The sequence below is a fragment of the Triturus cristatus genome, chromosome 2_1 (assembly GCF_964204655.1).
Source record: "Triturus cristatus chromosome 2_1, aTriCri1.1, whole genome shotgun sequence".
In the NCBI taxonomy this organism is placed as follows: domain Eukaryota; kingdom Metazoa; phylum Chordata; class Amphibia; order Caudata; family Salamandridae; genus Triturus; species Triturus cristatus.
Window position 1 is genome coordinate 566,727,304 of NC_140581.1, and position 27,887 is coordinate 566,755,190.

The 27,887-nt window shown below is 45.6% G+C and overlaps 1 protein-coding gene across 1 annotated transcript in view; it reads left to right on the forward strand.

The window, feature by feature from the left end:
• ADGRV1 (adhesion G protein-coupled receptor V1) overlaps positions 1-27,887 on the forward strand; it is a 1,990,932-nt gene that overhangs the window by 315,612 nt on the left and 1,647,433 nt on the right. The window contains exon 15 of the mRNA XM_085632468.1: positions 9,535-9,698. Within this exon, the coding sequence (XP_085488594.1) occupies positions 9,535-9,698 (164 nt within the window). The remainder of the gene's footprint in view (positions 1-9,534; positions 9,699-27,887) is intronic.

Here is a 27,887-nt window from a genome sequence, read left to right on the forward strand (position 1 = left end):
TGCCTGACTTTGGCGCAAGCCTTAGCCAACCAGAAATCCCATTTCTAACACAACCTATCATTTGAGTGCCCAGAACCGTATGAAAGGTCATCCATATTAAAAAAGTACAGCAGTGCAATACTAATGGTAGAAGGCACTGTACAAATGCTGATAACATACAACTAATCATAACTGTAGGGTCTGGCTGCCTACATCTGCACACCTCCTCAAAGTACAGATGCTGCTATGGGGTAATCTGAAGAGGGTAACAGGCTCTCTCCGATACAAATAAGTGGATAGATGGGCCTGGGTTTTTATGTTTTAACCACCCCAGACATTTGTCACGGTGTGGAACGTTGTACAACAATATTTATTTTACCGTATGAATTAAGTTCTTCCAATTCACCAACTGGAAAGACACTGCATCATACTTATTTGGACTCGGGATAAAGTCGTCCCAAAAATGAGATGTCCTATTTTATTTAAAACTGAGTATAACTCTCATTACAAACATAACTGATCTCATTTTATGTTCAGGCGGAAACCAACATTAAGTTAATAAATTGCACAACAAATACTTTCTAGTTTGTTTATAATCACAGATAGGGAGAATCATTTAACCCCTTCAGTGCCCGCCCCTTTCCCCGCCCTGTGCCGGCCGTTGTATTAGCGGGCGGGGTTTATGACGAGCTGGTCTCGTCATGGGCACAGCGCAACCGCGGCCCATGACGAGACCAGCTCGTCACGGGCATTGAAGAGGTTAAAAAGTATACCGGTTTTTCCAGTTTCTCACTCAGTTTAGGTGTCATCCCATTTGTGCCCCTTACCTCTTAAAGAATGCACAACAGCAGTTTCCAAGCCGGTATCAATATATGAAGAACCACAGAATGAAGCGTTATTACTTATGTTGACGCTATCTTTGATAAACTGCTAAAATAAAAGATAAAGTTCCTACGCAGGATTGGGGGCAATATTATCCTCAAGAATACCTGAGGTATTGTGCTCCAAATGGATCAAAATTGTCAATAAATTAAATAGCATAATCAAAGAATAATGTTATCTCTGCCATATTGTTACCACATCCGATGCGACCGTCCATGGCACAGTCAGAATGCTGACCAGTTAACCTCATGGTCTTATTCGACCCTTGTGTAACAAGCACTGTTGGTAACCACCAATGTCATCCTTGTTCACAGATTCCCTCACTACTGCCCTACATCTCTCCATAGCCCCTTTAGCCGCCTATAGTGCTACTCATCCCTATGTAGGGCGTCGGAGAACTTTGCATTACACACACGTTATGCAGCAACAGTGTTTTGTGGAAGTGTGTTAATGAATGCTTCTCACATTAGTGTTGCAAACAACCATGTCACTGGCCTCCTCCAGGCAACAAACTATCTTATCTTATGCTGCATGCAGTCTATTTTATACTGTGTGTAATACAATATTTAAATTAATTTCTTACATACTCAGTGCTTTCTGTCACAGGCTGTGCCCGCATAGCACCATAAATACAAGTCACTATTCTGTGCGCCAACAAGGATTCGAATCGGTGACCCTCTGGCTACAGACTTAGACATCTGAAGAGATCAAATCAACTAACTGAGTTTTCTTGCAGCGAAAAACATTTCCCACAGATGAGTTTACCTTGCATTCATTTTCGATTTTAGGTGTGTGCAATCAGGCTGAGGTTATTGCTGGTGATGGGGGAGGGGGAAGTAAGACCTGAGGAGCGAGTAAATGTGAGAGCGATTATGAGAAGGAAAGAGAGAGATGAGTGAGAGTGTGGAAGTTAAAAAAAGACGGGTACATTTTAGTTGAAATGGGGTAGGTACTGCATGTGGAGATGAGAAATAAGGTTTAAAATACATGATATCGAGATGGAATGATGGAGTATGTTTAACGTTATGACGCAAAGTTATGCTGTACTATTCGTGCCTTCATGTGTCAATAAGTAGCTGTACTTTAATATTGTGGGCGTTGTTTACAATAAAGCACACTTCAATGATTATTAGCACCTAGACCTGACAAAAGAATTTCAGTTTTTTTCATTCTTATTATGACGGGGTTGCCACTCGGCCTTTAAAAATAATTTGCCCTTCTCGTTAAAAGCTGCTTTTGTCTCCAATATATGATATTGTGTGAACACAAGCATGCCAAGAATGTCAGACCACAAAAGCAGTGTGGGATTTCTCTAAGTAACTAGGCCTTGTATGAAATGAACTTCTATATAAGTGAAGGCTGAGAAACACTCCGGTCAATGTCCTAAAACAAACGACTATAAAGTAATTCTCAAAGAGTACATTTTGCTTTCTTATCATTCAGTTTACGGTTTCATCTTTTTTCAGACAAAGCTCAGTAGAAATTGAAGAATGTACTTAGTGTGCAGCAAGCGCGCAGCACAGCCTGTACTGTATTGAACAACAGATAGGGCAGTGGGACTTCATGATGCACCTCTCAGACCTCTTTCAAGTGCCAAGTGCTCACCATCCTTTTTCCCCAGCACCCCCCCACCGCTACCTGCCATGGGCGGCAATCTGAGGGATCACTCCGGGCGCCAGAAGCTCTAGCTACACCTCTGCTTCCTGGTCCATCTGCAGCTACCAGAATGCAGAACGTACTCTATGTTTGGTGAATGTGGCTCCTAAACGACCTTCATGTGCACTTTCTAGTATCAACATCCAGAGTCTTTCGGGAGGGACCAATTTGTCAAGTCTCATAATTAAAACCATCCTCCAGTGATAATTCTTCAATCACCTTACTAAACAGCTGGATACTCAAATCCAGAATTTTCTCCTTCGGCCAACCCTCTTTGAAATATTTGGATACTAAACCAAGCACCACATCCTCACTAGTGGCAGACTTCTGTTTTGTCTCTGAAAAAGGACAAACCTTCCCCAACTCTATTGCTGCGATAATACAACTTTCATCTTCACTGTCATCTGTGACAGATTCAAGTTCACGATCTTCCTGCTCATGCATGCTCACCTTACTGGGAAAATGAGAGAATTAGTCTGCCCTGATGTTTTTTCCTCCAGGTATGTTTTCAACATTGAATTGAAACTTTAAAAGTCTGATAGAAAACCTGGCTATTGTGGGGGTATGTTTTTGGAATTGTTGCCTCTAAGAATGAACACCAATGGCTTGTGATCAGTGTACAATGCAAAACTCCTTCCCCACAGATAGCTTAGAAATTTCTCAATGGACAACCAACATACCAACAATTCCTTTTCAATGACTGAATAGCTTACCTCCACATCATGGAGTACTCCGGAAGCGAACCATATTGTGTGTCCTTCCTTCCCCAATCTCGGTGTCCATACTGCTACTAAATCCAGGTTCCTAGCATCAACCGTCAAAATACATTTGAGTGAGGGATCATATGGCTTGAGAGTCTCACACTCGTCAACTGAGACTTAACCCAAATGCTGTTATGCATTCTTCATCACAACGTAGGGCCTTATTATGATGGCGGTCGGTTAAGGCACCGACCGCCATTGTATCGGGCAGGAGACCGTCCGACAATGATCGACGGTTCTGACGACGCTATTAGGATAAGAAAGCCGTGCAGGCGGTTGTAAAGTGTTTTTTTCCACTGTGGCCTATACTGTGGCACAGGAAAAGGGCGGCAGCACAACCCGCAGTAGAAAAAGGCACTTTGTGCACATCCATGCACCGTGTGCCACACACCATGTGGTGCCTGGCACACGGTGTATGGATGTTGCGGGGGCACTACATATGCCCCCAAGTGGCATATGGGGGCAATGCTTGGGGCCCCCAAAGTCCCTTTTCCGTCTGCCTTTTCATGGCACTGGGACTGACATGAAAGACAGTCGGAAAGGGACATCCTATTCCGTACGACGGTGCCTTAGCAGGCACCACCCCCATTGTAGGGATAGGATAACCGCCGCCCCTATAGAATCTTGGATCCCATCGGAGGCAGACATTTTTTCCCCGACCTCTGCGCTCCATCCGCCGGCATTATAATCAGGCAGTCAGACCGATGGTCTGGATGTCGGGCAGACAGCCACTAACAACCTGTCAGTGGCGGTCCTTCCACCATCGTAATGAGGATCATAATTCTACGCTTTTTTTCAGTAAATTAGAGATTAAAGATAGGTCTAATCTTAGATACCAAATCTTGGAAAAGAGTGTATAAAATTCACTCAGTACAAGGAAAGACTTAACCCCCACTTTGTCAGTGAGACGTGGTGTTTCTAGAATAGCACTGACCAACCTGGGTTTTGGTCTAGTACCAGAACTAGAAATCATATGGTTTAAGTACTCAAAGGTTTCTTATAAAAACTCAAATTTTTCTCTTTTCGATACAACACCCTGCTGCTGAAAAATGGTGAGTGGTTTAGTACAGCATGATGCATCTGGCGATCATGGGCGAATATCAAAACATCATCTTGAAAGATGGCTAAATTTCTAATCCCCTTGAATAATGTAAATATCACCCTCTGGAGTACTGAAGCAGCTGATGCCAGGCCAAACGGCATGAAACCGTTCTGATACACTCCCCAGGGGGAAACGAAAGCAGTGAAGGCAGTGGTTGATTTGAATAAAAATAAGTGCCAGGGCTCTTGTCAGGAGGCAGCTTGCACTAGCCCATTTCTCCTATTAGTGCCGCCTATAACAGAACTAATTACTAACCATGAAACCCTACAAGTGGGGAGTGGATGTGGTGTGATTGCCAGAGTTGCCAACTTTAGAGCTGGGGAACCAGGTACGAGTCTCGGCGTAGGCTCAACATTCTGTGATTCTGGGCAAATCACTTAATCTCCCCATGTCTACAAAAAATAAATACGTCCTTAACTGGTGCTTATGAAAAAAGCTCTAATACGTTTAGGTCGAGTTTGCACTATAAGCACTGGTGTCAATGATTAAGTGCCTGTGCTGAGTACCAGAAATCACTGACTCAAATTAGGCACTGAGTGAAGTGACAGGATTCCAGATCTAACTCAGTCTGGTGGTACGAAGATACTAAATCACGTTTGTTGAAGAACTTTTCTCCTGCAACTGAGGTCAGCATCTCGTTTATTTTAGGAAGGGGGTGAGAGTCCACCCATATCACTTTGTTGAGAGTGCAAAGGTTAACAAATACCCTCTTGTGTGCCACCACCAATGGGGAATGCCAGACTCCACTGGTTCCATGATGCCCCTCTTAGTCAAAGTTTCCAATTGTTTTTATAGGTCATCCCTCACACTAAAAGGTACCCCCCTCAATTGGTGTTTAACGGGTACTACTTCTTCTTGATTTTAATCCTGTATTTGAAACCTTTAATCTTTCCTATTTCCCCTAGAAAAACGCTTTGGAAAATATTCAGCATGTCTTTGACTATGGCCTCAAAACCATGCTAAACATACACTGATGGAACCACCCAAGAATGTTTGGTTCCTTAACTGTCAAATAGATTTTACCTTGAATGCGCCTTCCTTTGAAAGCCAGAATGTCTTCAAAATACCCTAGTAACTCAATTTTTTGGATTCTCTTAAAAAGCGTTTAGCTAGAAACCACCACGCTATGTGGTATATTTTAGCAGCGTCTTAACAGCTTCTTGAAATTTGTTGAGCTCTTCACCTTCCACTAACTTCACCTCTGGAAGATGCTTAAATGCAGCCCTTCCTTCAAAACTTAAGGAATGAAGTAATAGGATTTTTTTTTCATTCTAGTCTAAACCTTGATGCCCCAATGGCCCCTAAATACATCTCAAAAGTATCAAACCACTGCCTCCAGGTAATTGGTGGCTCACCTGGAGTGTAAAAAAATGGTGGTGGGGAATTCACTGACTGCATAATGAAAGCGACCAACAATAAAATCTAAAATATGAGAGAAAACACCTCCTGTAGGTTGTTGTTCCAGGAAGGCTTACTATTATACAGGTTAAGTCAAAGTGTGTATCTCACAGCATGCGTAAAGATGTGCACATCACCATGTGTAATATCCTGAAGTGAGGTACTGTTGGTTGTTTAGTGTGCACGTGAAAGTGTGCACATCAATCAATCAGGATTTTGTAAAGCACAGTTACTCCCTGGAAAAGGGTCACAAGGTGCTGGGGGGGGGGGGCAGCTCCTGGGTGATCACCGTGGTTCTTTGAAGAGCCAGGTCTGGAGGTCCTTCAAGAACTTGGAGAGTGTAGGTGTCTGTTGGAGGTGGAGAAGGAGGGTGTTCCATGCCTTGGCCGTGAGGGGGGAGTAGGAGCGTCCTCCTGTTCTTGATGCGTTGTACCATGGCGAGAGCGAGCTGGGCTGAGTGGAGGGCTCTTTGGGGTGCGTGGAACGAGAGACTTTGGTTCATGTAGGCAGGTCCGGTGTTGTGGAGGGCCTTGTGTGCGTGGGTGAGAAGCTTGAAGATGATTCTCTTCTCGATGGGAAGCCAGTGTAGTGATCGAAGATGTTGGCTAATGTGGCAGTGACGCGGTAGGTTGAGGACTAGTCTGCGGGTGAAGTTTTTGTTGGTCCCGGCGTAGAGTGCGTTACCGTAGTCTAGTCTGCTGCTGATGAGGGCATGTGTGGTGGTTTTTCCTGTGTTAGAGGGGAATCCAGTTGAAGGTCTTTTGGAGTAGGCGGAGGGTGTGGTAGCATGAAGAGGGGACAGCTTTGATCTGGCGGTCCATTTTGAGTTCGGATTCCAGGATGATTCTGAGATTGCGTGTGTGGTGTGTGGGGGAGGGTGGGTTACCGAGGGTGAGGGGCAACCAGGTGTTGCTCCAGGTGCCAGGGTGTGGGCCCATGCTGAGTATCTTGGTTTTGTCTGTGTTGAGTTGTAGGCAGCTGTTCTTCATCCACCTGGCGACTGCTTCCATTCATTCTTGAAAGTTGTGTTTGTGGATGTTCGGTTTGTTGGAAAGAGAGAGGATGACCTGGGTGTCGCCTGTGTACAATCGATATTGAGTCCGTGTGATCTGACGATGGATGCGAGTTGTGCCATGTAGATGTTGAACAGGGTGAGGCTGATGGAGGATCCTTGGGGTACTCTGCAGGTGGTTGTTGTAGGTTCCAAGAGGAAAGGAGGGAGTCTGACCCTCTGTGTTCTGCTTGTTCTGGATTCTAGCGTCATGGAGTCTGTGGGCTAGGGTGTGGTGTGAGAATGTGTCGAAGGCGGTGGACAGGTTCAGGAGGATGAGGGCCACAGTCTTTCCCCTGTCGAGGAAGAAGCAGATGTTGTCTGGCATGGCCAGGAGGGCAGTTTCGGTGCTGTGGTTCTTCCTGAATCCTGATTGGGAGGGGTCAAGGATGTTGTTTCCTTCTATGAAGGCGGCGAGTTGACTTTTGAATGCTTTTTCCATGACTTTCGCTGGATATGGGAGAAGGGAGATAGGTCTGAAGTTCTTGAGGTTGGTGGGGTCCGCCAAGGGTTTTTTCAAAAGAAGGTCGATCTGGACGTGTTTCCAGATGTCGGGGAATGAGGCACCTCCAAGGAGCGGTTGATGATACGTTTAAGCTCGGGGGCGATGATGTCTGTGGCGATGTTTTAGATGTGGTCAGGGCAGGGGTTCATGGGGGCCCCAGAGTGGGTTGCCTTCATTGACTTTAGGGTGTCTTTGAGCTGTCCAGTGTCTGCTGCGTGGTGTGGGGAGCGGTGGATGTGACTTCCTCGTGAGGGTTGTCGTCATTGATGCTGTCATAGATGGTATTGATTTTGTGATGGAAGAAGGCGCTGAGTTTGTTACAGAGATCCTGGGAGGGTAGAATGTCGGTAGTGTCACTCTTGGGTTGGCCGAACACTTTGATGATGCTGAAAAGTTCCTTGTTGTTGTGTGGATGGGAGGATATTCTGTCCTGGAGAGCTTTCTTCCTCGAGTATCTGATGAGTTTGTGGTGGGTGTTGATAGCTGCTCTGAAGTTGTCAAGGTCCACTAGGGTTTTGGAGTTCCTCCATAGCTTTTCAAGGCGTCTGCAGGTTCGTCTAGATTCTCGGAGATCGGTGGAGAACCAGCTGGCTTTCTTGGCTTGTGGGTTGGACGTTTTCTTGAAGGGGCGATGGTGTTGGCACAGTCGGTGGTCCAGTTGTGTAGGGTACGGGTGGCGGTAGTAGGGTCGTCGTTTGAGGCTGTGGGAGCAGAGCTGCTGAGGGAGGTGGCGAGCTGGTCGTCAGAGAACGTGTTCCAATTCCTGCGCTGGAGCTGGTGTCGGTGTCTGCGGAGATGTTAGTTTTGAAGGTGAAGTGGACCCAGTGGTAGTCCATCCATGGGAGTTCGGAGGTGTGGGTGAAGGTCATGGAGTTTCCTGCTGAGAAGATGTGGTCGAGCGTGTGTCCTGCTGAGTGCGTAGGTTCCGGCATGATCTGTTTGAGTCCGATGTTTTGGAGGTTGTCCTGGAGGGAGGAGGAGTTGGGGTCTTGGCGGTTGTCGAGGTGGAAGTTGAGGTCTCCCAGCAAGGTGTAGTTGGTGGAGGTGATGGCTTGTGGGGGGATGATGTTGGTGATGGAGTCAGAGAAAGGTGTGTGGGGTCCATGGGGTCTGTAGGTGAGGGTACCTCTGAGGGTGGTGGACGGGTTGGTCTGTATCTTAAAATGGAGGTGTTCCTTCAGGTCTGTGGGCCCGTCAGTGTAGGTGCTCAGACAAGGGTTGGCCTTGTGAACGATGCCAATTCCTCCCCCGGGGCGGTTGGGACAGTCCTTCCGGGTGACCTTGTAGCCTTTGGGGATAGCGATCGCCATGTCAGGTCCTGGTTCATATAGGTTTCGGTGACGAAGGTGACATCAGGGGTGGTGCTGTAGAGGAGGTCCCAGATTTCCGCAGGTTGTTTGTGGAGGGAGCGGATTTAGAGGAGGATGCATTGCAGGGTTTGGGGTGCGTTGAAGTTGTGGCTAGAGGGAGGAGATGGGCCTTGGGTCTTGGAGAGGGTGAAGGAGTGTCAGCATTGTCAGCAGGTGAAGGGTCCATGGGTGCCGAGAGGTGAGGAGAGCTTGCAGTAGTTGTTCTTGCCGATGTTGAGTGTGTAGAGAGCCTAGGAACAGAAACTTTTGTAATAACCTCACTGAGCCCAGTTTGTAGCACAGAAGTTTTATTGAAAGATGTGAAGGCAGAAACCACCCAGACCTGCTGACCACACAGAGACCATGCACTGCGATGACCACTGCCTATGTGCCGCTGGCCATACACAACCTCGCTGATCCTCCTTGCCCTATGAAAAGTGGATCTCTTGAAATATTAAGATAAAAATACGCAGAACCAGCGAGACTGCCGAGTCCCAGAAGTAAAATGTACTTGAATCCCACCAAGACTGACTGGAAGTTTGATTGTTAGTTGAGTTAATAAAGATACCATAATTCTATGAAAAGCAGGGGCGTATAGTTTCTAAAACTGAAAGAATGCAAACATATGATATGATGGAATCGTGCTTTGAGTTCTGTCCTTTAAATCTGATGTGACAGATATTTGAGAGCTGTCCTAATGCATAATTCTGAATGACATTTGCATCTTTGTTGGCCTCAGTTTGTTTACCTTCTATAGAAGCACCTGTTAGTTTCATTTCATCAAAGCCACGCATTCAGATTGTTATACCTATTTTTTTACAGTAAGTGATGACTATTCTTTTCCTTTTCAGCTCACTATGCTGTTGTAAGAAACCAAGGGCATTTTGGAGATGTTTCAGTATCCTGGATCATTGAACCCACCTTTACCAACGATATCTCGCCTGTGCAAGGGACTATTTTCTTTGGCAATGCAGAGTTTTCAAAAAATATCACACTTTACTCACTGCCAGATGAGGTAAACAATCTAAGGACCCGGTTTGAGAACAATTGTGTAGAGTAGTACATTTGTTTTGTGGTCCTAGTTTATCTCTGGCTGACTTTCTTATTTCCATGAGCCCTTTTGCATGTCTGTCACGCAAAAAATGCTTCTGTTCATCTCCGCACATCTAGAAAAATAATATTCATCGGCCCAGAAGAAGAGGTTAAAGTATATTCAAATAAGTTGTCCATGAGAAACTCTGCCTTCCTTGATGAAGTATCCTAATGTTAGTGTCACTATGTTAGGCTTCGGGTACATAGCATGGCAGAAAGATACCTTATGACAGAAAGTAACCTTATTCCAGAGTTCGGATGTGTTGTGCCAGCAATAGCTTCTCTCTGCCATTAAGAAGTCTCCAAATATCAATAGGGCAAGTCATATATATATATATACCTTATTCATTTCTGATTCACGTTGTATACACCATTCATAACTGGCTGAAGTGGCACAAATGATTTAACATTCATTATCAAAATTAATTACAACTTGGAATTGTGAGAAACAGAGACAAGATAAAAATAAAGCTTGGTGTTTTACTGGCTAAAACGATGATTCCTGAATATTTAAAACTTCACAAAATATTCAGTTTGAAGTGAATGTTCAGTCTGAAGAATATGCCACTTTAAAGAATACTTGCTTAATTTGGCATCATTGTTACAAATGTCAAACCGTTCTTTGTAGGCCTGGGTGAAACTTTATTTATGCCGGAGTAATTTCAATAATATTGTTTTACTCTTTTGAATTGAAATTTCCCAAAATTATACAATTACATGTGTTTGGGTAATTATGAGCAATCTACTGCAGGAGTACAGGAACAACCAATTTGTGGAGCATGAGTGGATGTTGGCTGCTGCTGTTCTTGTTCTGTTGCATTGAGCACTATTTTCTCAGCATAAAAAGCATCATCTGACACATTTTGGATGCAAGGGTTCATTATGCAATAATATTAAGAAAATAGAGCTAAAGGCTGGGCTATGCTCCTTGCAGAATTCTGTGTAATCTTGCGTGATTTTGCTTTAAATTTACATAATTATGCTACAGCAACCACACCAACCCCAAGTTATTTGTTTATTCAGTATAGAGATCAATATATTTTTTTTTTTCCTTTTTTTTTTTATTGGCATTTTGAACAGTTAAACAACTATACCAACATAGTAGTCAGTTACATCCAGTATCCGCACAGCCCCATTGCTTGCTAATTATGTCAACATAATCTTTCAAGTCCGATCCCTCACCCCCCCAGTGTTGAAAATAACAATCGAACACAACAGAGCATAGCATACATTGTACAACCATTTGACATTTGGTATTCACTGTATATATTCGACTCCATTACACCCGGCATCTTCTCAAGGGAGGTCTCACACTTGCTGGCCCGTGCAACCCTGAATCATTGTACAACTACAAGCTACCCAGGTCCACTTATGTTTCGCCTTTAGTCATCCATAGGTGCCTCTACTAGTCAACTGATGCCCCAGAGGGGCCTGCATCCTCCTGTGTGTGCGTACGTGCCCACACCAGAAAGGTTTCCCATATGTCTCTTGGCCTGGATGCCGATTACATCAACTCCCAAAACGTGGATAATTGTGTGTGGCTAAATGTCACATCCCGAATCCAGTCCTTCCCCCAAAGCATAGCTACCCTCTGCTTAGCAAGTAACAAGCGTGTAGCTTACGGGTCAAAGTTGGTGTATTTTTTACGTACCCCAAGAGTCCCAGTAGGGGATCTGGATCACTAGATGCATCAATGACCTCGTGTGTGGTGAGAAAGATTGAAGACCAAAACGTGGCTAATCGGGGACAACTCCATGCCATATGCAGGAATGTAGCTGGGGCACAGCCACATTTCCAGCAGCCATCATCCGCCCTGATACCCATTCGGTAAAGTTGAGAAGGGGTCCTATGGAGAAATTGAAAATTAATCAAGTGTAGCTTGTAGTTGGGGGACAGTGCTGTTAGTTGATTGCAAGAAAATGCCCACTGTTCCTCAGTCATTGACGTTTGCAGTTCTGAGTTCCACTCCTGGAAAAGTCTCGGAGCTAGCAAGGGGGCGGAATTCTGCTTGTTATTGTAAATCCTCGTGATAAGTCTACGAAGGGAGTCAGTCTTGAGCACGTTTTCAAGGTCAAGCAATGTGAGCTGGGGGGCTGGGGATTGTGTCATGTATTGTCCTGCACGTGGCCCTAATTTTGTGGTAGAAAAATGATTCTGAGAATGAGATTGTGTGCTCCTCCGCTGATTTGGGGAGGGGGGCTCTGAACATTTCTCCCGGGTATAAGTCTGCGAAGGTGTGTATTCCCATCTTCTGCCAGTGCTCTACTCGCACCCTCCCCCATTGTGGGTAACATGGAGTTGTGTGCTAGGGGGATAGACGGAGCATATAGGATTTTTAAATGCACTCTTTCCCTTAGTTTATCCCAAGCCCAGCTCAATGTTTCCACCGTGTCAATGTCTCCAAGAGGCCTTTTATAGGTCTGTTACAGGACCATCTGAAGGGGGACTGGAGCCACCACGTCTATCTCCACAGCTGTGTGGGGCTGAAAAGGGGTTGACCCAATAATGTAAAAACTGTGCCTGTGCACTGAAAGCGTACAATTTGATGTCTGGAGCACCCATACCTCCTTGGGACAGTGGTAGGGTCAAAAGTTCCCACGAAACCCGGGCCTGTTTGCACGCCCAGACCATAGAGATCAATAAGGAGAGTATATTGCATAAGAGGGATCGGGATATTGACAAACAGATACAGCAGTTTAGGCAGTACAACCATTTTGGCGATGGCTATTCTCTCAGCCAGAAACAGAGGGGAACTGGCCCATGCAGTAACCCTATCCTCCACCCATGACACTGTGCGCCAGTAGTTCATGGACCAGATTTCCTACAGGTTCCTGCTTAACCAAATTCCAAGATATTTTACAGAGCCATCGGCCAATTTTAATGGGTAGTCGAGAGTAAAGGACGTGGTGGTATCGGTCAGGGGGAATATGGTGGATTTCAACCAGTTTATAGAGAAATCAGATAGGACCCCAAATGTAATCAGCTCCCGGAGGATAGGGGCTGTGTTCATCTGCGGATCGCAAATGTATAGAGTAACGTCATCTGTCTATAATGAAAAGGCCCCTCGAGCTAAAACCTATTCCTCTAGCAGTGTGATGCTGCCTGATTCGAGCTGCCAGTGGCCCCATTGCAATCGCGAAGAGCAACGGGGACAACGGGCACCCCTGTCTCGTGCCCCGTGAAATTGTGAACGGGTCGGATATCATACCATTAACTTTGATCCTGGCTGAGGGTCTCGTGCAGAGCAGCCGCACCAGACTGAGAAAAAGGGGACTGAATCCCATCCTCTCTAGGATCGCAAAGAGATAGGGCCACTCAAGCGTGTCACACACTTTTGTAGTGTCCAGGAAAATTGCGGCTCCTTTCGTGTCAGGATGGAGATAATGCAGAACAGAAAAGAAGGTCCTAAGGTTATGAGATGTAGAGCGCCCAGGAATAAATCCCGACTGGTCTGGGCGGGCGTTCAGCGGGAGAAGAGGCTGCAGGCGATTAGTGACCTATTTTGCAAGGATTTTAACATCCACATTTATCAATGAAAGTGGACGGTAAGAGTCAAGTTCGTCCTCAGGCTTCCCGGGTTTAAGCAAGGTGATTATAATAGCCTCTCGTATTGAGGGCGGTAGGATACTCGAGGTCTGAGACTCTTCGTAAAGCTTTAATAGGTGTGGGGCCAGTTCTTCAGCGTATGCCTTATAAGAGAATGTGGTCAACCCGTCAGATCCCGGGGCCTTGTCCGATGGGAGGCTCTTGATCACCTGTATCACATCCTCCACCACAAAAGGATCGTCCAGGTACTCCGTGTGTCCCCGACCCAGACACAGCAGCTCAAGCAAATCCCAAAACGGCTTGAGATTGTCTTGCACAGGACCCTGGATTGTTGTGTATAATGTGGCATAAAACTGGGTGAATGCGTTAAGTATTGCTTGCGGGCCTCTGATTACTTGAGGAGGTTCACCCTTAATCTCCGTAACGTAGGCAGAAGTGCGCGGGGGGCAAAGCATTGATGCTAGGGTTCTTCTGGGCCTGTCACCCTCCCCATATCTCCAGGCTTGCGTATATTAGCTGAGGAAATTTCCTTCTCGATGGGCTTCCTCTTCAAACTCTTTTAATGGCGCCATAAGAGTGGGATCATTAGTGTTATAGAATTGCGTTTCCATCTCCTTAATCTGCTTCTCCAGGGATTCAAGAGTGCCCCTTATGGCTTTCAACACCCCCGCTTGTCGAGCTATGAATTTCCCCCTGATTACCACCTTAAATGCCTCCCATAGGGAAGCCTGAGTTGTTACCGAGCCTGCATTCAGAGTGAAGTACTCCACTATGTCTCCTCTACTCTCCTCCTTAAATGCCTCACCTAAGAGTGCGTTGGAGGGAAGCCGCCAACTAAACATTTGGTGGGGGAACCTGGTAACAGCAGGCGCAGTAAACTTGGGGCATGGTCTGACAGGGATCGCGGGAGGTGTGAAACTTCACATGTCCATGTCTCTCGACACCAACCAAAAGTCCAACCGAAACCATGCCTTATAGAATTCTGATACGCATGTACCTTCCCCTTACTTGGTGATGATGGCGCCATATGTCGGCAAGACTTCCATCAGATATGATGGCCTTCAGTGCAGCGCTTGCATTAGGGTGTAGGGATCGGGACTGCCCTTTCCTGTCCAATGTGTCATCTAAAATTGCATTGAAATCCCCCCAAAATAATGGTGTCACACTCCGTCGCCTGCACTCTGGCCCATAAACCTTGGAAGAAATTTGGGGTCTCTACATTAGGCCCATATACCGCCACTATGGCCACTGAGTCCCGCCCAGGGCGCCCAGTAATATGATGCACCTTCCCTCTGGGTCTGTGTGGTATTCGCTCTCTATCAAGTCTAGTCCACGCCTAACCAGCACCTCCAGCCCAGAGAGTAATTAGAATATATAGAGGAATAAACATGTCCCCAACGTCTGTGTTGCAGCCTAGTAGATAGTGTGGTGTTCAGGTATGTCTCCTGCAGCAGACAGCAGACACACATCGATGTGCTGTCTTACTAGATAGGAATGAACCAGGCATGCCTTTCTATGATCATTTAAGCCTCGAATGCTCCATGTTAAAAATTTAGACTAGTCATTACCACATCTCTTTGAATCCATACAGTTTCCTGATATTAGGCCCATGAGCACCTCGACCCCTGAACACAAGTTGGTGCAACGGTATGCTACATTGGACTGAATGCCAACAATACGTATACACTGAAATGTTGAAGGAATCCAGACCTCAGTGTACAAATAAATGTGACCTAGGCTGTGACACATGCGGCTGACTACCAACAAAAAATTATTCACTCCCCCCACTCCAACCCCCCAAACAGAAGGGGCCCGATTCACAGAACTAACTTAAGACAAAATCCTAAACTTACTACTTTTGGTATTCACAGAAGTTAGGATTTTGTCTTAAATTTGTCTTAAAACAAACTTAAGACAGACTTAACACAGACTTACGGCAGACTTAAGACAGACTTAAGTTAGGATGTTGTCTTAAGTTTGTCTTAAGTTTGTCTTAAGTTTGTCGTAAGTCTGTCTTAAGTCTGTCGTAAGTCTGTCGTAAGTCTGTCGTAAGTCTGTCGTAAGTCTGTCGTAAGTTTGTCTTAAGACAAACTTAAGACAAAATCCTAACTTCTGTGAATACCAAAAGTAGTAAGTTTAGGATTTTGTCTTAAGTTAGTTCTGTGAATCGGCCCAGTTGTGTATAACCCACCCACTCCAACATTTTCAAAGAAGGGTTGTACCCCAAATAGGGCAAACCAACGAAAGGTAAATCTACCTGGGGGGCACGGTGTCGCCGGCATACACCCCTGCCGGAAGAAGGGTGGCCAAGAGTAAATCAGAGGGTCAATTTCTTATGAAAAAGCGGAGCAAACAGTTCCCCTGACCGCCCGCCACAATCTAGTGAAAAGCTCATGTGTAACCTCAACAAGCAGAACAATGCTGTACCTTACTGATTTAAGACAGAGATAAACACTTCCTGAGACCTAGATAGACCCTGTCCCAGTCAGTCGTTGTCACTCAGCCTGTCTCCAGATGCCTCCTCTGCCCTCGGACCTTGCGACTGCTTCTTCTTACCCCCCAAATACTTTGCAAACTTTAGTGCAGATTTAGAGTCCGTAAAAAAATGTGCCGTGTCCTCATATGACACCTTTAGCTTGGCTTGATACAACAGCGAGTAGGGGATTTGGGCCTGTAGCAGAAGTCTCTTCACAGGCAGGAGTTCCCAGCGTGCTGCCTGCACCGCCGGTGTGAAGTCCGAATAGAACGAGAATGTTTTTACCTGATGGGTTATGGTCCCCCGCTCCCTTGCCAACCGTGGAATAAGAGCACGGTCCTTATAGTTCAGAATTCGGGCCAATATCGGCCTGGGTGTTGCTCCGACAGGAGGCCTGGGAGCCAAAGTGCGGTGGGCCCACTTGACTGTAAACACCGCAGAAAGGGCAGGATCGAACAGCTCGTGCAGCAAATCGGCAATGTAGCTCTCCATTTTTTTATATGGCCGTAGTTTCCAGAATTCCCGTGATTCTTAGGTTGTTCTGACGGGAACGGGCTTCCAAATCCTTGTTTTTAGAACGGAGCAGACCCAGTACTTTATCCATGTTCAAGAGTTGTTCTTTAGTTTCGACCTGGAATTCGTGGTAGTCAGAATTGCGATTTTCCAGCACATCCAGCTGTGTTTCATGCACTCCCACCTGTTTCCAGCATCTAGTAGAGTCGTGAGTACGTCCAACATAGTGTCTATGGTGCGGAGGCTGGAGTGCATTTCCAGCAACAGCGTGCGAAGGTCTTCTCCTTGATCTTCGACCTGCGAATCAGACTGGCACTCAAAACTCCCCTCCGGGTTCCTGTTCCGTGGTTCTGGTGGGCCGACGGTTTTAAAAAGTCAGCTTGGGTTGTTTTGCGTCCTATTTCCCCATGGCCGCTGGGCAATGTGACCCACGACGGCATTGGAAGGACTCTGTCTGATATCCCAGCGCAACACTCTCCACCCGGTCACAAATCTGGTCCCCTTCGGAGCTGAACCCACCACTCCTGGTGGACCACAGCCCTGCACTCACAGCTTGTGCGATTTGTGGGCGGGGTGCCTGTCTTGACTTTAACTTAGCAATGTGCACTGAGACCAGAGCATGTGTGTCCCATTGCCGCCGTTTCCTCATGCACCAGACTGTTCTTGCCCACAACCACATTAGCATATGCCTTGCACTGTCTCAGCTCCTCACGGGGGGGGGGGACTCTGTGTAGTCTAAGATAGCTGCAGCAGGCCTCAGCCTGCTGAAACGCAGCCAAATTAACTCAACCGTGACAATAGGGATCAACCTTAGCAGTGGTGGGGCGAGGTGTCCACACCTTGTCCTACTCTCCAGGGGAGTTCCCACCGGCTGCACAATTCTCCGGCCCGGCGTCCCAGGTATATAGGCTCAATGTGCCGGACTCTAAAATGGCGGCCGCCCGCGCCCCAGGCAGCCCACCGGACTCCGATTCTGGAACTGCCGGACCAAGCAAATCAGGATCGCTGCCCGCACTCACCGGACGCTGTGCAGGGGATTGCGTTGTTCCTCAAGGCTTCTGGTAGGCACACTCAGCCCACATGTCCCGCGCGGTCTCCCGCAGAGGCAGCTGTGGTGGTCTCTCGTGTGCGCGACTCCGTGATTCTGAGAGGCCGCACTGGGTCACGCTGAGCCGACTTCTCAGTCCGGCCCGTGCAGTTAGACCCTGCGCACAGGATGACTCGCGGCTTACACCACGCTCGCCAAGGGCATAAGGGGTTTCCTTTGGTTTTGCTTAGTTCGCCATAAGTTGGCAGGGTATGCTCAGACGTGAGTCCCTTGCTCACTTTGCCACTGGATTCAAGCAAGCCTGGCTGAAGACGGCTGAAATGCCAGAAACCGGTCCTAGGAAGCTTGTTTCCGGTCCAGGGAAGACATGGCTTGGCAGTTCGGGCTGGACTGTTCCCATGAGGCACAGGGTCAGACTGATATGCATATGGCCATGTCTGAACTGGGGTGGCAGAGTGGGCTAAAGAACACTGGTGGATTAAACCCAGATCAGTTGACTGGGGGTGAGTGCTTGCAATGTTCAACACTCCGTCCATCATTTCCTTTGGTTTTTCCTTGTTCGCCATAAGCTGGCAGGGTATGCTCAGACGTGAGTCCCTTGCTCAATTTGCCACTGGATTCAAGCAAGCCTGGCTGAAGACGGCTGAAATGCCAGAAACCGGTCCTAGGAAGCTTTTTTCCGGTCCAGAGAAGACATGGCTTGGCAGTTCGGGCTGGACTGTTCCCATGAGGCACAGGGTCAGACTGATTTGCATATGGCCATGTCTGAACTGGGGTGGCAGAGTGGGCTAAAGAACGGTGGTGGATTAAACCTAGATCAGTTGACTGGGGGTGAGTGCTTGCAATGTTCAACACTCCGTCCATCATTTCCTTTGGTTTTGCTTTGTTTGCCATAAGTTGGCAGGGTATGCTCAGACGTGAGTCCCTTGCTCACTTTGCCGCTGGATTCAAGCAAGCATGGCTGAAGACGGCTGAAATGCGAGAAACCGGTCCTAGGAAGCTTGTTTCCGGTCCAGGGAAGACATGGCTTGGCAGTTCGGGCTGGACTGTTCCCATGAGGCACAGGGTCAGACTGATTTGCATATGGCCATGTCTGAACTGGGGTGGCAGAGTGGGCTAAAGAACGGTGGTGGATTAAACCCAGATCAGTTGACTGGGGGTGAGTGCTTGCAATGTTCAACACTCCGTCCATCATTTCCTTTGGATTTGCTTCATAGGGGGTTTCAGGCAGGCCCCTCCACGTCAGCAGCCAGCTGCCTCCGCAGCAAATTGCACCTTAATACACCTCTGCAGGTGACTCCCAGAGGTATTTTCAGTCAGCGATGACCCTTCATATGTGAGGATTTTGATAGGATTAATTTCTCTGCTAGCGGAGCGCGCTCAACTAGGGGCCATCTTGCAGCGTGGCTAGACCACACCCCATAGAGATCAATATTTGATTTTGGTATTGGGATATCTTTTCTGGTCTGTACAGTTGCATGGATGGCCAGGCACTATTGAAGGTGGGAATACTGGTATTTCCCACTAACCAGAACACTGAATACTCAGTCTGGTCAATGGAAAGCATACTTGACTTTCTGGATAGACATTGATGTGTAGTTAATTCCTAGTGTGAAGAAGGTGCTGTAGAATTAAGTTGGTGTATTGAACAACTCAATAATTATAGTTGAAATTAAGGGGTGAGTGAGTAGCCAGGTCTGTGAGTTTTACACTTAAATACTACATCCAATAAACATATATGTTCAGGAATCAAATGGTAAAAAGCACACATAATACACATTAAAACATACTGGGCAGAGGCTGTGAACTTTGTGTATTCCCTGAACTTACTCAATGGCCACTAGGCACTGCCTTTAATAGTGCCCAACGTATAGTGGGTGCATTGTGTGGCATTTTGCCCAGTGATGACTTGGCACCAGTATTCCTTGAGCCCATTGGGCATTGCCTTTGGTCATGTCCAGTGTGCTGTTGTTTCATGGTGAAGCCTTTACTCAAACCCTGCAGTCATTCTCCTGCCCCTAGTACTGCCAAGGTAGTGCCATTATGTATCATTAACCCTTATGAGAATAGCAATTTAAAAAGTATATATTGAGACTGTCAGTAACATTCTGTCACCTTGCAAACCTCCACAAAACTTTCCAAGTTGTCCCAGGAAATGTTCTCTGGAACAATGTCCATGGATTTTGTAGTTGTGAGAAAGTGGATTATTAGTTGTGATGGATGGTATTCCACCAGATAATAGTAACGTCATGATCCTTGCTAGGTCCAGTAAAGGTTTCAGTAATTTAAACCTGTTCTCAACCCCTAGCACAGAGCAGACAGTCTTAATTTAAGAAAGGGTGTAAAGCAGTTAGAAATAAGAAAACAGGTAAAAAGTCAAAAACACAGTGCAAAAATAATATCACACAAATTTATAAGAACAGAGAAGAATTTAATGCACAAAATGACACCAAAACGATAAAAGTCCAATTACGGACACTGTAGATATGAATTTTTAAAGTTGGGATTACATTTTAGCTCCAAAAAGCACAAAGCACCAACTGCAGGCAACTGGTTGCGCATGACAGGGAAAACGATAAGGTTTGAGGCAAACCGCTATGGACAGCTGGTTAGATACTATAGGCCCTGGTAGGTCTCGGTCAAAAAGTTACCTTTCAACTTGGAAATTTTCCTGGAGAAAAAATGGTTGTCAACGAGTCATCAGCAGAGCAAGTTGGATCTGAGTCAGGATTCGACGACAGCGGCGTTGCTGAAGGGCAGGGTTCCAGCGCACTTGTCGATGAAGGATTCTTGCAGCTTTTGTGTCTCTGTAGCTTAACAAGAGATCAATCCACTTTCCCTTGGAGTTCACTTCTTTGTCCTGGGTATAAGTGGGAGCAGGATCAGGCTCAGGTTTTTCCTCACAGTTCTCAACGGAAGGTTCAGTCTTTCTACTGTCTTCCACAGGTCCAGCAGAGTTCTGAGGAGGGTAGTGGGGGTTCCACATTTATGACCAGTGCCAGCCTGTGGGTGTGGGAAACTCCTGGCCACTTTCTAACCAAGTGTGTTAAAATACCTAGTGGGTTAACCCTACCCACTTTGCAGCACTTCCTGTATGTTTTACTGTAAACTTTTCCACAATGCTCTTCTCTACCTAAAACCAAGATGGCAGAACTTTTCTTCCGATGTGCAGAGCTCACTTTGCTCACCCAGATGTGTGGCTATGATAATGCGCACACCCTCCTTTGTAGTCACTCAATACCATTTCTGAGGGCAGCTCCTCTCCCACTAGTAATGGTGCCTGGCTGGCTAGAGGGACGATAGAGGGGCAGGCACAGGAGTGAGCTACATATGTCTTTTATAGGGCAGCCATCCTTTCAAGATTTTTATGTTCCAGGGCACTACCCAGATGGCCATCCTGTGAGGAAGGAATCTACTCCCCATTACCCATGCCCTTTGGTCACAGTCTGGGGGCAATACGTATTTCAACACTGGCAGAAAAGCATTTTGGCCCAGGCACAAAAATGACAACCTTTTAAAAGTGTCCATTTCAAAATAGTAATCTAAAATCCAAGTTGAAAATTTAAGTTGGATTTTAAAATAACCTTTAAATGAGTCGTTGAGTCATTTTTCGAGCTATTGCCAAACTGAAGTTAAGCGTTATAAGGTGTTGTAATGTATCCCAATGTTTTCCTATGAGAGACCCAGCCTTACAACAATGAAAGACAACGTTGGAGATTTTTCACTGCCAGGGCATGTAAAACTTAAGTACACAAGAACTACTTTTTAAATACCATGCACCCTGTCCTATGGGCATGTAAGTCCTACTTTAGAGGTGACTTATAAGTATTAAAACGTAAAGTTTATGCCTGGTTAAAGGTTTATTTTGCCAAGTCAGATTTAACCTCTTTTAATTGGAGTTTTCTGTGCATTTCATCAGATTTGAGCCTGCTTGCTCTTTTTAGCATAGTAAAAGACACACAATTGATGGACGGAATGCAGAACAAATCAAAACATACACCCCCAGTCAAGAGATCTGGGTTAAATCCATCATTCATTTGCTCACCATGCCACCCCAGTTTAGACCTGGCCATATGCAAATCAGTCTTGAACCTGTGCCTCAAGGAAACAGTCCAGCCCGAACTGCCAAGCCAGGTCCTCCCTGGACCGGAAACAAGCATCCTAGGACCGGTTTCAGGGTTTCACCCCTCTTAAGCCAGGATAGCTTGATTCCAGTGGCACAGTGAGCCCAGGACCCACGGGTGGGCAAACCAGGAGCACTAAAGGCGAGAAAGCAAAAGACACACAATTGATGGATGGAATACAGAACAAATCAAAACATTCCCCCCAGTCAAGAGATCTGGGTTAAATCCATCATTCTTTTGTTCACCATGCCACCCCCGTTTAGACCTGACCCATGGGGCACAGGGTCAAGACTGATTTGCATATGGCTGGGTCCAAACTGGGGTGGCGTAGTGGGCAAAAGAACGATGGATTTAACCCAGATATTTTTACTTGGGGAGAATGTTTGCATTGTCAGCATTCCATCCATCATTTGTTTGCTATAACACTTTTCGCCCTAAGTGGGATGGGTATGCCCAGACGTAGGTCCCTTGCTCACTGTGCCACTGGATTCTAGCTAGCCTGGCTGAAGAAGGGTGACATACCCTGAAACCGGTCCCAGGATGCTTGTTACCCATCCAGGGAGGACCTGGCCTGGTAGTTCGGTCTGGACTGTTCACATGGGGCACAGGGTCAAGACTGATTTGCATATGGCTGGGTCCAAACTGGGGTGGCGTGGTGGGCAAAAGAACGATGGATTTAACCCAGATCTTTTGACTGGGGAAGAATGTTTGCATTGTCAGCATTCCGTCCATCATTTGTTTGCTGTAACACTTTTGAGCATAGTGGCAGGAATAAAATAGCAAATGTTCTTTTAGTAGTATTTCTTTTACACATATTTTACAGTGATATTGCATTGAAGTTCTCCTTTAAGAAACTTGATTGGGAGCTTTCAAACAGATCAGACAATAGCCACAATCACTTTCATTTGTCTTTTCTTGATGTCCTGTCACTGAACTTTTGATTACCACTCTTGCAAATTCTTATTTTATAAATATTATTAAATATATATGCACTTTAATCAGATACATGCACCACAGCCTTTGAATAAAATAACGTGGTTTCTTCTTTATAAAACTGTGGAGAATTCAGATTTTCCTTAAATTCATTCATCAATGGTTACATCACCAGAGAGATTCAGTGAATAATATTGCTATAGGCCATGAATAATACAATCAAACTATAGACAGCATTATTACAGTGTGTGGTGTCAAAAAGGGACTGTTGAGACTCACTGGGTGGTAAAATTATAGAAGAATTCTGTCAGCTTTATTTTGTAGCTTGTCAAAAAAGTCACTATTTTAAATACCATAAAATGTGTTTAGGTCACACAAACAGGTATTATGAATTACTTTTCCGACTGTGCTCCCTTACAGAAGTCAAATTAAGTAATAACATTAGATCTCCAAAGACACATAATCAATAATAGCTGATGTCTCAGAGAACCCAAAATGTCCTTGTATGCTCGATGGGACAAATAAAACAAGAAGAAACATAACTAGGGTGAAGTTAATAATTACTAGGGGTTCGAGTAACAGAAAGATAATACTTCTGTGGCCTTCATTCCAAGTTTTGTGGAGGTTAGTTCAGCCATATTTGCCACTCAATTGCATGTTTTACTGGATTCATAATTGCACCTGATGAACCACCTGCTTTTCCACTTACACTTTCTACCTGGTGAAATCAGTAACCACAATTTATGAGCCAAAGTCTGTAAATTGGCCAGTAGCTCTGGATTGCAAATGTGATTTTCTGTTCCAGGTCTCAAATGCGTAATAACTGGTAAATGAAATGATAATGTCAGCTGGAATTAGTAACACTCGACCAGTAATACAACTTTCCATTTTCAGTGCATCCTCGAAAAAAGGGCTAAACAAAACTTGCTGCCACTGAATAGTTAGGAAAATATAATTGTGAAAAGATGACTTGCATAACAAGACATAGACTCCGATAGACTCACATTGGGCTAGTTTGAGCCACGAGCTACCTGTTTGTGATAAAATGAGGTCCAGACACAACATTTAGTAGAGTATCCCTTTATCCTACAGATCTGTTATTTCAGTAATGTAGTTTTTAAATAGCAAATTATTCATAGATTATATTGAAGAAGGACATAACATTATTGAAAATCTACCTACCTCAGAGTGAGAGGAAAGGGAAAGTTCCAGTGGAAAGAAATTAGGCTCGAAGGAAGAATTTTGCCTTTTTAATGGCCTAAAATAGAAATAAAGGTTGTGAACGCAGACTAGAGATTCTTACAGAAAGAAAAGTAATTCTAATTTTATGCTAGAGGACCAATAAAATAGTCGGCATTCCTATGCTACTAAAAATAAATCATGTTGTTTGATGTTATTTTTATATTATTATGTTATGTGTATTTGTAAAGCCTATATTCACCCGCGAAGGGTATTCTGGGCTGAGCTGGCATGTGTGCCTAACCCTGCCTATGATAGCTTGGTTAATTGAAAAGTCAGGGCTTTATCCTCTTGCAGAATTCAAGAAGAGAGGAGGAGGCTCTGTTATGGAGTGGGAGCTAGTTGCACACTTTAGGAGTGTTGAGAGGGAATGTCCTTCCTCCTGATTTGGTTCTGTATGTGCATGGCATGTGTGAGAGTTGGACTCCTGCTGAGCGGAGATGTCTGGGTGGTTGGTGGAAGGACATGCGACTACTCAGGTAGGTGTGGCCTGAGTTTTGTAGTGTCTTGAGCCCTTTTTTGGCTCTTTGGGGTAGTTTGCACTTAGGGATGCATAACATTTTAGGTATCCATGCCAAATTTGTATACTTTTTTTCCAATATCCTGGGGATTCTAAAGGTACCCAGGGATTGTGGATTTTCCTGGAGAGGACTGAGAAAATAGGCAAAATATAGCTACGTTTTGAGTTTTTGGGGACAATAGAAAAGAAGTGCTATGGATAATAGTGTCTGTTTTCCTAAAAATGGCATTAACAAACAATTTGTTATAGTAGAGTCACAATATTCCCAGCTTTCAGGAATATGCAGAGCTGAATAAAAGAAACTATTTTTTTCCCACAGTTTTGGCATTTTTCAAAGAGACTATTCTTTCCATTTTTTTTCTCTTATCAAATTCTTAATTTGTGTTGGAAACTAGTGTGAAACACATGGGTGAGGAAGGAAAGCTATAGATTTATGAAAAGTAGACAAAACTCCAAATTCATCAGGGGCTCATATGTGTAGATCCCTCAAGTTTTTTCTAACCGTGGGTGGATAACTCCACTCCGCCAGCAGAGTTTGCGGATATATGCCTACTCCGAGCTCTGCGGCGAACGCGGAGGTAGGCAAAACTCCGCCTCCGTGACGGACCAAAGTTAGCCGCTCCATCCCCCCTCCCAAATGCTTTAAAAATTATAAAATGAAGGTATTTACCTGTGTTTCTGCCGCCTCCCCTGCCTGGCCGCTCTCCTTCCTGCTCCTCTCACATCCTTCATTAAAAAAAGACACTATGTTGTATGTCTTGCGCGTAGTGAGGTGACTTGCATGGCTCTCACCCGTTTTTCTTTACCCTTAATCCCTTGCAAAACTCAAACTTTAACTAAAGACAGATTTTCCTCACAATTCTGTGATGTAAAGTTCTGGAATCTGTAGGGAGCCACAAATCTCATGCCACCCTGAGCTGCAACATGTCCCCCAATAAGAACAGTATCACACTTGTTTGGGTGGGCCAAGAGACCATGACACAAAGGTGGTAAAGCGCTACAATGATAGGTAAACAGTAGGGGTAGCTGCAGTATTTGGGGCCGTGCTGTGGTGCCTCCCACGCAAACCTACAAACCACAGACATTTTTTAAAACTAGACTACCAGGGAATTCCAGGTTGATGTGCCTTGCATGGATCCCATGAGGTCTTCTTACACACAATGTCCTGCAAACCTCAAACTTTGCATTTCTGTGATGGAAACTTCTGGAATCAGGAGGAATCCACAAAATAGCTAACACCCAGCACTACCCCACTTGTGATGATAAAAACACTGTGCCACTTGTGTGGCCTGGCCTAGTGCCCACAACAGGAAAAGATAAAACCAAGGTCAATGGGATACCTTGAAATTGCTGCATGGATGATGAGCTGTTGCCCATCCTAGACAAAAGCAAATTATACCTTATCTTTTTTGACATGTCAGTGGCATTTGAAATTGTCAATCATGCCGCTCTCTTGAAAACCATGGAACTGCAGTTAGGAATCTGTGGAACAGTGCTGAGTTAATTTTTGTTCTGCTGATCAGATGCTCCCAAGAAACAAAAATAGTGAACTTCCTATCGAAGCCCTAACCTCTTCAACCTCTTGGGAGTGCCCAGTGGTGTAGTCTTTCTCCCTATTACTTTTTAATATATAGATGAAACCCCTCTGCTCCTTTCTAAATCATCTCCTCCCACCTCTGGACTGAGGTCACGTAGCTCTACTTGAAAGTCTCTGCCCAAGAAGACATTGTGGAAAAAGCAAGTAACTTAAAAACCCTCAAATCCTGAATCACGACCACCTCAAGCTGAAGCCTTTGAAATTGGTGTTCCTTCTTGTCAGAAATTGAGTTATTAGTTGTGTGACCTGCACAGGTAATGGGTCAAAAATCTTCCTCCACTGGGAACCAAACACCTGATTGTAGCACTTGATTCTCATAAGGTAGCGAAGCAGAGCAGTCCAAGGCCTGCTCAAGGGAGGTGGTGTGGGCTAGTAATCACTATTCACAGGAACACCATAATTGGACCCAATAAATGATTGTCCAGTCTATGCTTTTTCTTTTGAAGAAGGAAAAAGTCAATTTATTGCACACACACTACTCAATACTACGCAGAAATTTACAGATATACATCAGCTGATGGAAACGCGTCTTGGTGACATTGAGTTATCACTCTTGCCCCACCTAAAGAGGGATCTAGATCAACAAATCGCATGTCAAAACCTTCTCTTGTCTTAAAATGCATTAACGTAACATTACTTTGAATGAACACACTCAATATTGGCAATAAATCAGGTCTACCTTGAACATGAGTGGTTGTCAGTATCATTTCTCCAATAAAACATTCACAAGGGGAAGGATCTGTGCATGTCTGGATGAATTGTGAACTCAGCATAACCTTTAGTATGCATAACACAATTAAACCACAGCCCCTAAAGGGCATTATATTTATAAACACACCCCATGTGTAATTACAATCTTTCACCCCCAGAGAGTGTTTGCAGCTTGAAAACTTATGTTGAACTTTTTAAGACCCCAGAGACTGCAGCCACAGTCTTTTCCCCTAGGAAGCGCAGCACTCCCAGATGTAGAGCGAAAGCACCAGCCTGGACAGTACTTGAAAGTGTCAGAAAAACCTTGGGGGGGTGTTATCATCTCAGAGTTCTACCCAACTTAGGGTGGAGACCATGATAATCCTTTTGGGCGGGAGGCTGTACTGCTCCTGCACTACATTTTGATGGCAACCACATCCTTGTGGGGCCACCACAAGCTGAAAACAGGGGTTTTAAATCACAAAAATAAAGCCAGGTGCCTCAGGTCATTACAGGACATGCCTCACGCTTTCTTATGCATTTGATAGCAGCGCTCTCCCACTGTGGCGGAGAGAGCTGTGTCCTTCTTTTCCTTCATTTATTTGGCTTACGCTGGTGGCCTCACACCATGTTCCTTCTCCTCGGGGTGCCCGGTCCCACCCGTTTCCTTTAGAGTTCAGCTCTGGCAGCCCACCCCAGGTGCCCCTGCCGGCTGCCCAAGCGATAAACACTCTGGTGTGATGCTGCAGGAGCCATATTCTGGTCTGTACGCTCCTGCGGGCAGGTGCACAGTGGGTGGCTAGACTTCCCACTTCCTCAAGACTGGGGTGCGGGGAGGGCCTTTCATGTGGGGGAGTGTGAGAGCACTTCCCCCACTTTTTTGCCAGCCTTGGGGCACAAGGATGAGGTCATTGGCCCCTCCCACATTTGCGGGGGAGCGCGATGGCACTCCCTCACTGCCATGAATTCTCAGGGCCCAGGAAATGGAGTCCTGGTCCCCCTCTTCTGCATTGTGGGGGGGTGCAAAGGCACTTCCTCGTTATGTTCACTTCTCAGGACTGGGTACCCCTACTCCTGGTCTGGGCAAAGCACTACAGCACTTCCCCTTAGTTTCTATATTCTCATGGGCATCTCCCAAGCAGCTCCCAGGCCCTGGCCTACCCCGGGGGCAAGGCTTTAAACGGAGGCAAAGCTTCACACACTTCGCCTCAGGTGCATAAATAGGTCAAAGGTCGTCCAACTTTAAACAGCCCTAACTCAGGTCCCGTTGGGCCGATTTGGATGATCTTTGTCTTGTTTTGCTCCTGCCCTAGCGACTTGGAGCTCGATTGTCATGCCTCATTGCTTTAAAAGTTATAATCATTGCAGGGAACTGGTTTCACTGGTTCCATGCGCCTGCTTTTCACTTAGCTTTTCCTGTCAGCTT